The following is a 16,265-nucleotide window of genomic DNA, read 5'->3' as shown; positions in this document are numbered from 1 at the left end:
ATGTAGAAAGATGATAGCTCGCACAACCGTATGAAAATCCGAATCAAAGAGCAAATGATGTAATCCTGATATTAAACGAAGTTTATAGAATCCAGTTTTTGATAATTGCCTTTGTGGTTTAAATTATAACATAGCATCAAGCAAAAGCCAAGACTCTTATATAGTGTCTTTTTGAGGATCAGAATGGGGTCGATGTATCAATAAGAACTCTGTTTTGTTTGTATTAACAGAAAGTTTATTCTGATGTAACCATTGTTTTATTGTAGATAAGCATAATTGAAGATGATCAATTGTACTTTGCCAGGGGGTTTGAATTTTAATGTAAAACTGTATATTGTCGGTGTAAATTTTGAACCCATCTGTAAAACTAGCCAACAATTTGGTGATAGGAGCAAGATATATATTGAATAGCATCGCAGAAAGCGTGGACCCTTGCAGGACACCGGATTTTAGCACTTGAGCAAAAGATAACTGATGATTAAACTTAAATGACTGCGAGCGACCATCCAAGTAATCAATGAACCATGAAAGAACAGCACCAGGAATACTGAATTCACAAAGACGAAAAAGTAAGATATCATGGTTGACCGTGTCAAAGGCTGAAGGTATGTCTAGGGAGACCAAAAGATATTGCTGACCACTATCAAGATCATGTTTAATGGTATCAATGAGAGAAATGAGATGAAGCTCAGTACTCATACAACGACGGAATCCAAACTGATGTGGATCGAGAATTTCATTATTTTCAAGAAAATCCGTAAGCTGTTTTAGCACAACACATTCAATAATTTTAGCTACAAATGGTAATGAAGAGATCGGTCTGTAATTTGCTACATCATTAGCATCCAAATGTGATTTATTTAATAATAGTTTAACCAATCCACAGCAGGACAACACTGGCAGATAGCAGACCATCATCTAGCTGGCACAGGAATTCTGTAGTCAGGATGGACTAAGCAGGCATCTTCCATCTAGTTGGCACAGGAACTCTGCAGTCAGGATGGGCCCAGCAGGCTTCTTCAATCTAACCAGCACAAGCACAGGAACTCTATCCAGAAGCCCGGCTAGGCTTGTTTGACAAGTCTTGTTCTTAAGCGTTACAGGAAACAGTTCTGATCCTTCATGGTCCTTGGCCATGGCATGGATTGCCACTTGGGGTGGCATGTCTTTGGGGTGCCTACCCTTGGATCATCTTTTGAGCTGGGTACTGCTAATGGTGTGGAGTCTTGGGATGCTGGGAAAGGCACAGGTGGAAGCTCTGGCATTTGTTGCAGAATCTGGGTCAGGATGCTGGTGAGGTTATTTATTGAGGTAGCTACTGTGGTGAGAGCTTGTGCGTGGTCTTCAGTCTGGTCCCGCAGGGCCTGGGTCTGCTTATTCACAGCCCTCCTCAGGTGCACTAGCTCTGCCCATATATGGTGGAGGTGGACACCATGGCTCCTTTCCAGCCGGTCCAGCTGTTCGTGCATTGAGGCCTCGGTTGTTGCCAGTGCTGGTGCTAGTGCTGTGCTCATCGTGGCCGGAGCGGAGGTTTGGGCCTCCAGAAGTGGCATGAGGGGGTTGGTGGGCTGCTCCGACTCAGTGCCTACTGCCTTGTGTTGGCTATGTGTTTGTGCTGGAACGAGGTTGCGCTGGTTCAACTGTGTCCCACTGAAGGCTAGGTTCCTCCATAAATGCTGAATTGTTTAAGCTCATATTCAGTGGACTTGCTCATCCAAGGGCTTTCAGGATCTGGTTGTGCTGAGAAGGCTGCTGCTGCTGCTGCTGCTGCTCCTCCTCCTCCTCCTCACTGAACTGTGTCTGTGCATCCATAAGCATGGGAGCACAGAAAAGTGCTGCTGCATGGCTGGTCCCTGGGGCTTCACTGCTGATCCCTGGGGCTTGACGGCTGGGACTGCCAGAGTCCTGCGTGAGGGCTGTGGAAACAAAGAAGAAGACATAAGTACCAAAGCCAAGAGGTTCACACATGCATCATTTGGCATGAAATGAGCACTTTGCATTTCAGTCAATGTGAGCATCTTATGCCAAATGATATGCACAACTGTAGCACCTTTGCCATATACAGGTGAGGTGAACTTACCGGCTCCAGCTTGTGTGGTGTCCAGCTGCTCAGCCTTGCCCTCGAACATATCTGGTCCCAGCCATTGGACCAGGCACTCCTCCATGGGCATGAGCAAAATTGGACAAGGGGCTCCTCCGCCATTGCAGTTAGCCACCTTTGTCTTCAACAGGGCCTTTATGTCCCGGTACCCGTGAACCACCTGCTCCCCACTGCGTTTCATGCTGCTATGCCTTGAGATAGCCTGGGCGATGGTGCACCAGATCTGGCCCTTAGGTGCCTCCGAGGTCTTGGCTGCACACTTGCCGAAGAGCATGGCATAATGTTCCAGAACCCCAGCAATGATCATTTTATTATCCAAAGGGCTGAAGTTCAATGCGCTCAGACAAACGCGCCCTGCTGCCTGACTGCTTGAATAGGGTGCCAATTCCGCTTCCGGAGAGATGTCCTCCCTTTCCTGACTCTCGCTCCCTCGCTCCCTCGCTCTTCTCCCCTCCCTTCCTTTCCCCCTCCTGAACCTGCTCTACCAACTCCCCTCCCTTCTGCCCTCTCAGTCTATCCCTAGCCTGTCATTTTCCCCCCACTGCACTCGCCTGCCTATCCCCTTCCTCCTCCTATCCCTTGCCCCCTCCCTATCTCTACTCCTATCTCTGTCCGCACTCCTACCCCTAGCACTCCTGCCCTTGTCCTCCCTCCTCCTCTCCTCCCCCTCCTTTCCTCTCTTCTTTCCCCCTGCCTCTTATGCTCCATCCTCTCCACTCCTCAACACTACCACACCTCACCACTCCTCCTCTGCCTCACCACCACCCCTCACCCAAACACAAAGAAAGACAGACAAACAGGACAAATTAACAAAAACTTTCACACACAAAGATCAAGACAACAGACAAAGGGAAAGGGAACCAGATGAGAAACGAGCCACAGGACACTTCACTCAGAACTCACTAAATACCTCCAACCAACTACCAACTCACCTACCCCCCTCTCCTCTCTCCAGGAAGCTGGTATATATAAACCAGAAAAACAACACGCCAAGTACAAATCAACATGCGACATGTAAAGCGGAGCTCTGATGTAACATGTGAAGTGCTGACGCAACGCGAAAATTGCCTATGCGATGCGGTGCACAAGCAATTATCCTAACCACCCTTTTTTTTTTTTTTTTTTTTTTATCGCGGGTACTATTTCTGCTACATTTATAGCCTTTTGTTGAATCTAGGCCTTTAGGTTGTAAAGGAGAAAAATTAGAATGTTGTTAATAAATATTTACATTGTTTTCTCTGAAGGCCAAAAAAACAAGGCAGGTTTTGGGAACCCTTATAAGGAGTTGGGATTATGAGGGCTTGGGTTTAGCAAATGTAAAAATGTATAATGTGTCCTGTGTGTTTTGATATTTGTCTGATTGGATATTCAATACTGTTCATTTTACTCTCTTGGATGAGGAAAAACAATTGACAATTCTTCAAGCCCTATAATTTGAATTATATTATTCTGCATCCAAGCTTCCTTGTGAAATTAAATATAGCCCTATAGGTCTTTCATTAAGGAGAATTTAGCAGTTTTTGTGCCAGGTATTTCACTTGAATTAAAGGGAATCTCCACTATGAGGAAATGCTGATTTTTCTCCTGCTATGGATTCTATTTTTCAGAGGTAGGAAGATCTGATTAAATCATTTACCAAGGACAGAAGGAAATATTAAACTGTTTCAAGATATCCAGGTTCAATTTGATCTCTCTAAAGGTAGAATGAAAGCACTAGGTATTCTCACTTGATAAGGAAAATCTGATGGATACCAAAGTGGAGATTATTGAAATTTCTCATCTGCAGAGGGTCTTCATGCACCTGTGATATCTGGATTCCAAAAGCCTTTGGAGCAGAATGAAAACTTTGTGGAACTTATAGATTCTATAAATAAATGGAAATCTGAGTTTTCTTTGCAATTGACACAGAGGTATTTATTAATAGTTATAGGCAGATCCATAAAATTACAGGAAATGTCTTATTCAGAGAAACGTTCTGTCAATTTTGGAAAAAGAAGCATTACTCATCAAGGAGGTCGTTCTTTTAGCACATATTCTACAACCAGATAAATGATCTAAACGTTATCATTTGCTGGGCACTTTGAGCCATTTATTTTGGCGTTCTAATGAGATTCATTCAGTACTTTTGGCAAAAAAATTGCCTGCTTTTTAGCAAATAATGTAGGCTCAGTGGGCAAATAATGTAGGCTCAGTGGATTTTCTTTCTCCAGAAATTGTTTTGTCTGATATTTGTCCTTCAACATTTAAGGGGAACAAATTTATGAAATTATTCTTGAGGAACGCTTTCTTTTCGTTGCCAAGAAATATATTCTTATCCAGGAGTGTGTTCCGTAAGCCTCTTCATTTGTCCTATGGAGGAGTGCTATGCATTCTATGATGGAGATGGAAAAGATGTCAACGAGGAGAAACAATTTCCTTATAAGTAAACTTTATTTGCATATCTGAGAATCTTGCTATCAGTCTTTACCTCCTAGAGCTCAAAGTCTTAATTGTGAACTAATTTAACTTATTTTATGGCATTTCTTGTTTTGCTTAGTGAAATCCTGCTTGCTGGATAAATTTATAATGAATATGATCAGGGAGATGGATGGGATTAGATGGGGTCATGCTGAAACTATTTGATATTGTTCTGTTGTCAGGTTAGGCTATATATTTTAATACTGGTGTGTAGAAGGAGCAACTGTGTGTCAGTGTATGGTTATATGGCTGTTAATAAAAAGATTTAAATATAATTGGAGCTATATCTTGTAGCAAAAAAAAAAAAAAAGATTCTTATGGTGATTTATTCCAAAGACTGCAATTCCCTTGACTAGTTGCATACAGATAATCCTCAGTGCTATAGACTGTTTCTACCATCCATGGTCCATTTCTAGGGAACTGTTAGTGAGGGAGAAAGGGGGAAAAGTGTGATACTTTGAGCCAATTAAGAGGGAGTTTCCCTCCTAAAGTGGCAAGGTTGGCAACTCTGAAATCTAGATCTGTGTGAGGCGTTGCCAGGTCATGGGTGTAACATTTACCAGAACTGATGGCTTTGGATTCCACAGTGCAACAGGCAAATAAAATAAGAACCTGGATTTAGAAAAGCTCCTTCTATCCACCTGGGATCCCAGTGCCTTTCACAGTCTGATACTTCAGAATCAGCCATCTCTGTTGACCAGCTGCCAATGTGTTGGTGGCTGGTATGTACAACTTCTTCTGAAAAAGAGAACATTATAATTATCCACTTAATACTGCAGAGTTCAACTGGTCATATTACCTGTGGAGAAAAATGAGACTGTACTGCAGGATGCAAGGCATCTTATTGGCCCAACATAAGAATTATCCAGACACAATGCTACAAATGAGCTTTCAAGGCTGCACAGAACTGGAGGAGGGGCCAAAGGGTTCAGTATTCCCCAAGTATAAGGCCTGTAAGTCACATGGAGCCCAATGGAGAAAAAAAGCAGAGCCTGTGACTGAAATAACTCGAGAAGGAACAAGAACAATAATCTTAGCTTTAAATGTAAATCAATATATCTATAGTTGCAAATCTATTTCAGGTTTTACAGAACCAGAAATGTAGCAAAGATACTTTTTTTTTTTTTTTTAATTTATACTTTATTTGATTTCTCATACATTTTACAATGAAAAGAAAACAAGCAAAATTGGCTTCTAATACATCAAATTCAAAACTAGGAAAACAATATCTATTCCTCATTTCCCATAACTAAGTCCACTTTATGAGGAGCTTACAGTAAAAAGAAAAAGAATATAAGAAAATAATCATACATTTATGAACATCTCAGGAGAATATACACTTTTCTAACCAGTATACAGTGGGGCGGATTTTCAGAGCCCTGCTCGCGTAAATCCGCCCAAAACCGGGCGGATTTACGCGAGCAGGGCCCTGCGCGCCGGGAAGCCTATTTTACATAGGCCTCCCGGCGCGCGCAGAGCCCCGGGACTCACGTAAGTCCCGGGGTTCTCCGAGGGGGGCGTGTCGGGGGCGTGTCGGGGGGCGGGCCCGGTCGTCGCGGCGTTTCGGGGGCGTGTCGGCAGCGTTTTGGGGGCAGGTCCGGGGGCGTGGCTGCGGTCCGGGGTGGTCCGGGGGCGTGGCCACGCCCTCCGTACCTGCCCCCAGGTCGCGGCCCGGCGCGCAGGAGGCCCGCTGGCGCGCGGGGATTTACGCCTCCCTCCGGGAGGCGTAAATCCCCTGACAAAGGTAAGAGGGGGGTTTAGACAGGGCCGGGCGGGTGGGTTAGGTAGGGGAAGGGAGGGGAAGGTGAGGGGAGGGCAAAGGAAAGTTCCCTCCGAGGCCGCTCCGATTTCGGAGCGGCCTTGGAGGGAACGGGGGTAGGCTGCACGGCTTGGCGCGCGCCGGCTATACAAAATCCATAGCCTTGCGCGCGCCGATCCAGGTTTTTAGCAGATACGCGCGGCTCCGCGCGTATCTACTAAAATCCAGCGTACTTTTGTTTGCGCCTGGAGCGCAAACAAAAGTAGGCTATTCGCGCGCCTTTTAAAATCCGCCCCAATATATCCATATTCACGATTACAACTCCTCAACTACTTTTATCCTTAAGAAAAAGTTCTAGATGGGAAGGATCAAGGAAAACAAACTTGTTTTTGTGTAGTGTTATAATACACTTACACGGGAATTTGAGAAAGAAGGTGGCTCCAATAGCCAACACTTGCTGTCTCATCAAAAGAAATTGTTTCCTTCTCATCTGAGTACTTCTTGATACATCAGGGAAAACCTGAACTATCTTACCACAGAACAAGAAACTTTTATTTTTAAAATATTTTTGCAAGACTAGATTTTTGTCCTGTTCAGCAACAAAGGCAACTATCAAGGTTGCCCTTGTTGGAATATTATCTTCAGAGGCCTCTAAGAATGATGTTAGATTAGGGCTATTATCAACTAACACTAACTATCCCACCTTCTGGGGCTAAACCTTCTCTCCTGGAATTGGGTAAATAATATATCTTAGAAATAAGAATTTCAGATGTAATACTCAATATCTCTTTGACATATTTTTTAAATAGTTCTTGCGGCGATAACAATCTGGTAACAGGAAAATTTAAAAAATGTAAATTTTTCCTCCGCATATCATTTTCTAACCCTTCCAGATTTTTATATATAACCAGAGTATCTTTGATGAAAGTAGTCCCAGTTGTCTGTAAAGCTGTTACCTGAGAGTTCATAGCAGTATTAACGATTTCAATCTGTTCTATTCTTTTCCTGTGGTCGTTCAGTTCCCCTTTTATCTCACTAGAGAAAACAGTAGCTTGGGCCATGGATTGGGATAGCCTCCTTTCCATGTTTGTAATCGCTTTCCAGATGTCTACTAGAGATATATTCTCTGGATCTGGTGCAGCCATTCCCTCCTCCTCACCTTCAATACTGTCTGCAACCTGTTCCAGGGGATCCTTATCTCTATCTTTAGTTGTTACCACCTCACCTGTGTTAGGGGTATCTAAAACATTTACCCCAACACTTCCTGAGGTGCTTATGGATATCTGGTGGTGGGCAGGACTAGCTGAAGCCCCAGACGATAAAGATACATTTTGAGGAGCCTCCACAGAGGTATGACTCACCCTTCGCACCAAGTGTAAGTCCATCGGTCCTCTTTGTTCTTTTGCCACCGGTGTAGATGTTAATACCTTCATTTTCCGCTTCTTCCCCATTTAAATGAAGGATTCTTCCTCCTCAAAATTTTTCTTCAGGGGCGCGCCCCTTTGGCGCGCGGCTTCGGCTGCGCGCCGGCGGCTGCGCGCCGCTGCTCTGCAGTTTAAATGCAGTCAGCTGGCGTCGGGTAGTGATGACGTCGGGTGTGGCGGGAGACAGCTCTCGTAGCTCACCGGCACAGTCCCATTTGCCCTCGCTCCCTTTCAGGTGCGGTTCTCCTCCTCTAAGGCTCCCAAATACTGCTGCTGCTCTGCAGTTTAAATGCAGTCAGCTGGCGTCGGGTAGTGATGACGTCGGGTGGGGCGGGAGACAGCTCTCGTAGCTCACCAGCACAGTCCCGTTTGCCCTCGCTCCCTTTCAGGTGCAGTTCTCCTCCTCTAAGGCTCCCAAATACTGCTGCTGCTCTGCAGTTTAAATGCAGTCAGCTGGCGTCGGGTAGTGATGACGTCGGGTGGGGCGGGAGACAGCTCTCGTAGCTCACCGGCACAGTCCCGTTTGCCCTCGCTCCCTTTCAGGTGCGGTTCTCCTCCTCTAAGGCTCCCAAATACTGCTGCTGCTCTGCAGTTTAAATGCAGTCAGCTGGCGTCGGGTAGTGATGACGTCGGGTGGGGCGGGAGACAGCTCTCGTAGCTCACCGGCACAGTCCCGTTTGCCCTCGCTCCCTTTCAGGTGCGGTTCTCCTCCTCTAAGGCTCCCTGCAAAGATACTTTTTAATCCAAAACTTGCTGTATTTATTTTCACCTTGCTATTATTCCTGTACCATCATTAAATCAAAATTTGTGGATGCCAGAAGAAACTCATTGTCATGGTCTGGCATGCTGGAATCAGGGAGCACCGCTACAGGAGCAATACCGGATTGCAGGACAAATCTGGAGCTGGTCTTCAGCCTAACCATCCCCCTCCCCCACAGGTTGAACCCCTGGGTTCTCGGGGCCAGTAGTACTTTCCTCCTGGCAAATAACATGAAACTTCAGATACTAGCTGGAAGTTGGAGACAAGGCACTGGCATGGAGCTGAATACAGGTACTGGCTGAGAGCTGGAACCAGGTATAGACTGGGCTAGAGACAAAGCTGGACTTGAGGGCAAAGCCTGGGAAAACATACAAGGGACTGAATAGGACAGGGCAGGACAAGGACTGGACTAAATAAGGCTGAGACTGGAGAAGGCCTGGACTAGACAAAACCAAGACTGGACAGGCAACAGAGAACAAGAAAGCCCAACAGCGCACAAGACTGGGCAAGGTAACTCTAGTAGGCCCAAGGCAAGACAGAAGCCCAGTAGGCCACAGAGCAAGGCAAGGAAGCCTGGAAGGCTACAAAGTACGATAGGGAGCCAAGGTTAGGCTACAAAGCAAGGCAAGAAGCCAAGAGACTAGGCTTCTTGCCTAGTCTCTTGACAGGAGAGACTGGGCAGGCCGTAAAGCAAGGTAGAATACTGAAAAAGAAGTGGCCAGGTCAAGGAGCCGAAGTGACTAATGAAGAGGCACTGAAAGAATGGACAGTTTGGGTTAAATAGGGCTGGGGCTGAGGCATCAGGTGATAAGGGAAATGGTAACTTGCGCAGCTGGGAACGAGGCTTGCAGAGGACCCTTGGTGGAGGGGAGGCTGCACAGCAGGCAAAACAATGACACTCATTTTGTAATAAGGGGAAAAAGAGAATCAAATGGATGTAATCAGTGTTTGTGATGTGATGATTTGATACCAGTGTAACAATTGGATCTAAAAATGGTTTCTTTCAGCAGAGTTGGTTAAAGAAGAATTAGTAATGAGCATCCAGCTGAGAATTGCAATTATAACTTTGTTGAAAGACTAGGGAAAATAAAATTTAATAGAAGTGCATTACAATTGGAAGAGAGAGATTTACAGAGCATAGGCAGAAGGTCTTAGCTTTCCTACAGGAAAGCAATTAACTCAGGTCAGAAGCCAAGTAAATAGTTATTGATTAGCATGTTGCTAAGCAACCTTCCCATCCCTCTTGCCTTCAGAGTCTGACGCTCAGGGTAAGGAAATACTTGCTGAGCGAGTGAAAACAATATTCTGCTGTTGCTTCTTCCATCACCCCTTTTTGATAGTAGAATGATTATGGGGACGCTGCTTCTGGAGGAGAGGAGCGAGTTGGGTGACCACAGCTGCTGAGATGCTGGTGAGAGAGATCCTTCCCCTTCCCCTTCTCCATTGGCCCGCTGGCGTCATCTGCCAGGGCCGCGGGAGACCCAAAAAGTGGCGTGCCCCTTAGAGAACTTTTTTCTCGTCATCTTATTATCACAGTGTATGGGGAAGAAGTGGAAAGGAAAGATCCAGCTTTTTATGTCATCAACAGCTGGACCTATGGATCAACATGTGATTCATTCATCTACCCCAACAATTCAGGGCACTTGCAGGGAGGGCGCTTCTTCATCTGGAGCCTCCTTTAGCCTGGGCTATAAGTCACCACCTACCCAGCCTCAAGTTTCAAAAGTGGAGTTGGCATCTGTTCAAGTTGAAGAAGGAAGCCCACTTAATGTCTACTCCTAAGTAGTCTTTTCCTGAGGTACCTAGAGAAATTATTGAGAATCCAATTATAAGACGGCAGGTAGCTGTTAATTTACCTCTGGAACTGATAAACGAGGTAAGAGGGTTAAATAATTCTGGGGGTGAGTTATCTGTGGAACCCATGGATATTAATGTTTCCTTGTTAGACATCTGGAAGGTGGTCTTGAGAACTGAGAAATCACTACTTCATTTAAATGAGTGAATGAATAAATTATCAGAGGATACACATCTGAAACATCAAGAACATGATTTAAGACTGGGTATAGTTGAGGACTTATCTGAGGTGAAATCTATTGTGACTTCAGAACAAGCATTGAAATCAGGTTTTATTAAGGATAGTTTAGATACTACTAATAGCTTGAAAAAGGTTGAAAATATCTATCGAGGGAAAAAATTACATTTTTTTAAGTTTTCTGATGTCATGCCTACTTTCACCTTATGAATTGTTTAAAAAATATTTGAATGAGATTCCCTTGGTTTCTAATATATATCTTCCAAGAAAAAAAATTTATTGTGACAGAAGGTACTTTAGATCAGTTAACTAGTAATGAAGCAGGGATATCTACTTTCTTAGAATCTTCCTTGGATGATACTGCTTTGAGAGCCACTTTACTAATATGTTTTGCCATGAAAGAGATAAGGGTAAGGTATTAGAACATAAGAAATTGCCATACTGAATCAGACCAAGGATCTATCAAGCCCAGCATCCTGTTTCCAACAGTAGCCAATCTAGGCTACAAATACCTGGCAAGTACCCAAACTCTATTTATATGCCATGCTACTTATGCCAGTAATAGCAGTGGCTATTCTTTAAGTCAGCTTGATTAATAGCAGTTAATGGACTTCTCCTCCAAGAATGTATCCAAAACTTTTTTAAACCCAGCTACACTAACTGCACTAACTACATCTTCTGGCAACAAATTCCAGAGTTTAATTGTGCGTTGAGTGAAAAAACATTTTCTCTAAGGGCCGGATTTTAAAAGGGTTACGCGCATAAGGTACGCGTGTAACCCTTTTAAAATCCCCCTGCGCACGCCGAGCCTATTTTGCATAGGCTCGGCGTGCGCAAGCCCCGGGACGCTCGTAAGTCCTGGGGCTTGCAAAAGGGGGCGGTCGGGGGCATGGCCAGGGGGCGTGGTGTTGGATCGGGGGCATGTGGGCGGTCCAGGGGCATGGCCAATTGCCCCGACACAGCAGCCTGTGTCGGGGCCTGCCGTGCCGGCGCACGTAAGTTACTACTGCCCGGAGGCAATAGTAACTTTTCGGATAAAGGTAGGGGGGGGCTAGATAGGGCCGGGGGGGGGGGGGGGGTTAGGTAGGGGAAGGGAGGGGAAGGTGCGGGGGGGTGGAAAGAAAGTTCCCTCCGAGACCGCTCTGATTTCGGAGCGGCCTTGGAGGGAACGGGCAGCACGTGCAGGGCTTGGCGCGCACAAGTTGCACAAATGTGCACCCCCTTGCGCGCGCCGACCCCGAATTTTATAAGATACGCACGGCTACGCGCATATCTTATAAAATCCAGCATACTTTTGTTTGCGCCTGATGTGCGAACAAAAGTACGCGAGCACGCTGTCTTTTAAAATATACCCCTAAATGTGCTACTTGCTAACTTCATAGTGCCCCCTAGTCATTCTAATATCCAAAATAGTAAATAAACAATTCACATTTACCCATCCTAGACCTCTCATGATTTTAAACATCTCTATCATATCCCCCCTCAGCCGTCTCTTCTCCAAGCTGAACAGTACTTTTCTGTTAAACAGTTTTTGTTTTGTGGTCAAGAAATTCTAATTTTTCCTGATATTTCTGCTACTACCCAAGAGAGAAGGAAACAGTTTCTGTTGTTAAATATTGATGGACCCTTGGTATTGTGATGTGGTTGTCACCACCTAGTAGGCGAACTCACTAGGCCCACACTGACAGCTGGCAGACATGCCCTGCTCTGAGACAGGCTGGAGCTTTGCCTATACTAGCCCCCTGCCCCATAGGTTGAGCCTTTGGGTTCTGGCAGCCGGCAGGTCTTAGGTAGGTCCCTAGTGTAGTTGAGAGAACAAGAGTCTAGGCAGATGGCAAATACAGATACCAGAAGGCGGTCTACTGGTCAGGGCAGACAGCAGACAAGGCTGAGTTGGGTCCAAAGAAGAAGGTCAGGCTCAAGCAGCAGTCAAGGAATGGTCAAGGTCCGAGCTGAGGTCAAAATCCAGGAAGGTAAGCCAAGGAAGATAGGACAAAGACAAGAACCAAATAAGGCAAGGAAGGACATGACAAGACTTTGGCAAGGCAGGAGAAACACAGGAACATGGCAGGGATTGGGAACAAGGCAGAACATGGAAACAGAGAAGAGGAACTCAGGAATGAAGCAACAAGCATTGAAGAGCAAAGGCAGATCAAGAGAACTGTTGCTGAGGTGTTGGATGCACCTCAGATTGAGCTTTTTATGTAGTGTCCTAGTTATGTCATCAGAGGGCGCCACGCTTGAGTTCCTGCCACGGGCCCTTTAAGAACCTGATCATCAGGTGAGTGCACGTGCCTACAGGAGGATTAGGGGCACGGCATCTAACAATGTTCCATGCCATGTTGGAGGGACCCTGAAGGATAAGGTCAGAAGCTGGAGGTAGCAGGGGTCCGGCGGTGCTCCTGAGTCAGTGGCGGTACAGGGGTAGGTGAAGCTGGTCATTTTGGCCTGCTGTGACCAGTCAATATAACACTAAGAGAGTTTTATCATTGGAAGCAACATTTTTCCTTAAATATACTTGTCAATATTCGTAATGTTATGCTCAGGGTGTGAATCCTTGGGCCGACGGGAGGATGGTATACCTTCGGAGGTGGATCCGTAGGTTTTCCCATCGGGTGGCGAGGCAGGACAGACCAGCTGACTCTAGTTCATTGAAAACAGCTGTAAGTAGTTCAAGGGGCCTGGCCCCTTTAAATCTAGAGAGGAGGCGTGGCCTCGCACCTAAAGATGGTGGTGGCCATCTTGGATTTCCTCCGCAGAGGAAAGACTGCCGGATGCCGCGAGGGAGGAACAGGGACGGCTCCCCACCCGGCGGCCATCCCGGGGACCCGCGCCGGAGCAACAGGCACAGGCTCAGGGGTTTCTTTAGAAGCTGCCGTGGCGGGTTGCCGCAGTGGGCAAGGTAGGGGGCTGTGGTCGTGGCCGTCCACAGCCGCGGAACACAACAGGTAAATCTTGGTTCTTTTTCAATATAATAAATTTTTCATCTTTCCTGACCCAGATCAACTTGTTAGGTTCTTGAGCAACAAAGTGACAGTTTAATGGTCACTTTGGTGGGCTCTGGCCAGCACCTTGGTTAGCATGTCTATGATTATCATTTCCGATGGGCAGTATTGAAAATGAATAGTGTCTTAGTGCTAAAAGTCTCTCAGCAGCTTATTGGTATGGGGATTCACCTTCTCCATCTGTACTACACGTTTCCATTTCTCATCCTCATATTTCAGCAGTACTTTGATGTGTTCCCAGGAGAAAGGTTCTGGTGTCTTGTAGACTTGTGCCAGATATTACAGCCTACTAGCTGGTATTGTAAAAATATGTTCCCTTTGCTGAAGTATGTTACTCAGCAGAAATAAGGCACATACAATAATATATCTATCTATCTATATATCTATATATATCTATATATATATTCTGGTAAAAGCAATGGTTATAATACTGATTATATACAGCCACCTATGAGAACAGTCCACAAGAGAAAAAGAGAGAAACAAAACAAATCAGAAAGAAAAGTATTTATAAGGGATATGTCTTCTGTGATTGCTCTGCAAGTGATCAAGTGAGCCCTAGTCCCCTGAATGGTCCCCTCCAATCAGGTATGGTGGCTCTAAGGATCCTGCAGAGAAGAGGAAGCAGCCTCTCTCTCTCTCAAGGTTCTTGAGGACTCAGCGCTAGAGAAACTGATCGGTTTAGAGTCTCGTTCATCTGTTCCGTCTTGTATCTCAGTTGGCTTCCTTTTATAATGTGTAAAAAGGATCTTACTGGCACAAGCACAGTTTTATTTTCTTTGTCTTTTGCAATTCAGCTACCACCTGACTCAAGAAATACAGGGGGCCCAGTGGCTACAAGTTAGAAGGCACATATACACATTTGCATCATTGATTACTATCAAGGCTTCCTTATCTTTCAATTATAATGTCTCTTCAGCTTATCTAAGTAAAACAGCTTCACATACTTCAACTAAAACTTCTGAGTACAGCCATATTCAGCACTTCAATGGCCATTATGCTTAAGCAATTGATTAAATGTCTCTCTGCTGTGTATCTAAGCAAAAGCAGTTTTTATATGAAACTGTAATTATTTATTTTACTGTGTGTCTAAGCAAGGCTACTTTATTATGGCTAATTACCATTTTCTTCACTATATGCAAAGCAATGTTATCTCATAAATGCAATTATATTGTTTTCTTTTCATTTAAGCACAACAAATTCATATATATCATTTGACAGCATTCATCTTACGTAGGAGCTAGCTATTCATATGTGTTACATCAAAATGCCTTCACTTCCTCTTTCCCTACATTCTAATACAGGAATGCCTTTCATTGTTCAGCTTGAGCTTCAAAGTTCAGGTTCCGCTTTGAGTTCTGCCTGTTTGATATCATCTAAACTATCTGAAATGTCTTCCGGCTTTGTCTTGTTTGACTGCTGTATAGCTCATCTTGATCCATATCTGTTGTGATACCTGATTGTTCTGCGGCTTTGGCTTGGCCCATGTCTGTTGCAATTGTCATGGGTTTGATCTCTTCAGGGTTTGTTGGTATCATGACGTTTGGTGAATATGTTTTGTCAAAATACATACTGCAGTTTACCATCACATTGTTTGTTCTGGGATTAAGGATCCTATATACCAAGGAGGAGGTGGCTGGTACAGGCAGAAGATCCTGGTGCTAGGCCAGTTCTGGTCCTGTTCAAGCTAATGCCAACTGAATCTAGCCCCACTCCTGCTCCAAGGGTTATAAACAATCAGCAATCCTACCATGACATTCCTACAGGCATACCCTCCATCCCCCAGTTTCAGGCACTTCTTGCTTGGGATATACATGTAGGACTTGCATCCAAATTCTTTCAGGTGACAAATAGAAGGCTTTATACCATGATAATCTCAGTTGCTCTTGTGGTAGCAGGTTCTGCAGATAGTTCACCGTCATCACTCTCTCCCCAGAATTTGTTGTGGTTTGTCATCTAGCAGCATGCTTTTTGCCATTTCCACCAAGGTGCAGTTCTTCCTTTCCATTACTCTGTTCTGTTCACCTGATGTAATGATGATGTAGTTTTATAAAGATTTGTACATTGTATTAGCTGCTCATGGAAAGGGAAAGGAAAGGATAAGCCAGATAGAAAATTTCAAAACATGGTTCAAAACAATTGGTATAAAGGAAATGGATTTGGATACATTAGAAGCTGGGGTCATGTATGGAGCAGTAAAAGATTATACAATAAGGATGACCTATATTTGACAGAGGCAGGGAAGAAGATCCTAAGAAAGATGTTCCAGTTATACATCATTAGGCATTTAAACAATAGGATGGGGGTAGCAGAAGGTGGTCAATGAAATTGGAATATCACCCCCAACCAATGCAGGAAGTGAGAGGAGATGATAAAATCAATCAGCTCAACATTCCACATTTAAGCAAAAGAGTAGAAAAAGTGACTATGAAGAGCAACAAACCATGGAAAGAAAGCTGGAAAGTTATGACCACAAATGCTGATAGCCTGAGCAACAAAATCCCAGATTTGTAGGCCCTAATGGTGGAGGCAAACTTGGATATTACTACTATTATGTAGACTTGGTTCACAGAGTCTTATGATTGGGATATGACCATCCCATGCTATAACTTATTAAGGAAGGACAGAGAGGACAGAAAAGGGAAAAGAGGAGCACTTTATGTCGAAACCAATATCAGCACAACTGAAATACAAGGGACGTGGGGTAGGGAAGAAGCATTATGAGCT

The 16,265-nt window shown here is 44.7% G+C and overlaps 1 protein-coding gene across 1 annotated transcript; it reads right to left on the bottom strand.

The window, feature by feature from the left end:
- Positions 1 to 1,097: 1,097 nt before the first annotated feature.
- On the bottom strand, positions 1,098 to 2,408 carry LOC115083313 (myb-related transcription factor, partner of profilin-like). The gene is made up of 3 exons (XM_029587118.1): positions 2,081 to 2,408; positions 1,791 to 1,916; positions 1,098 to 1,657 (listed from the first exon to the last, which is right to left on the bottom strand). The coding sequence occupies exons 1-3, from the start codon at positions 2,406 to 2,408 to the stop codon at positions 1,098 to 1,100; spliced, it is 1,014 nt and encodes a 337-aa protein (XP_029442978.1).
- Positions 2,409 to 16,265: the final 13,857 nt, after the last annotated feature.

The sequence above is a fragment of the Rhinatrema bivittatum genome, chromosome 2 (assembly GCF_901001135.1).
Source record: "Rhinatrema bivittatum chromosome 2, aRhiBiv1.1, whole genome shotgun sequence".
NCBI classification, from domain to species: Eukaryota; Metazoa; Chordata; class Amphibia; order Gymnophiona; family Rhinatrematidae; genus Rhinatrema; species Rhinatrema bivittatum.
The sequence above is the reverse complement of the archived record's forward strand: the minus strand, read 5'-3'. Positions and strand labels throughout refer to the sequence as shown.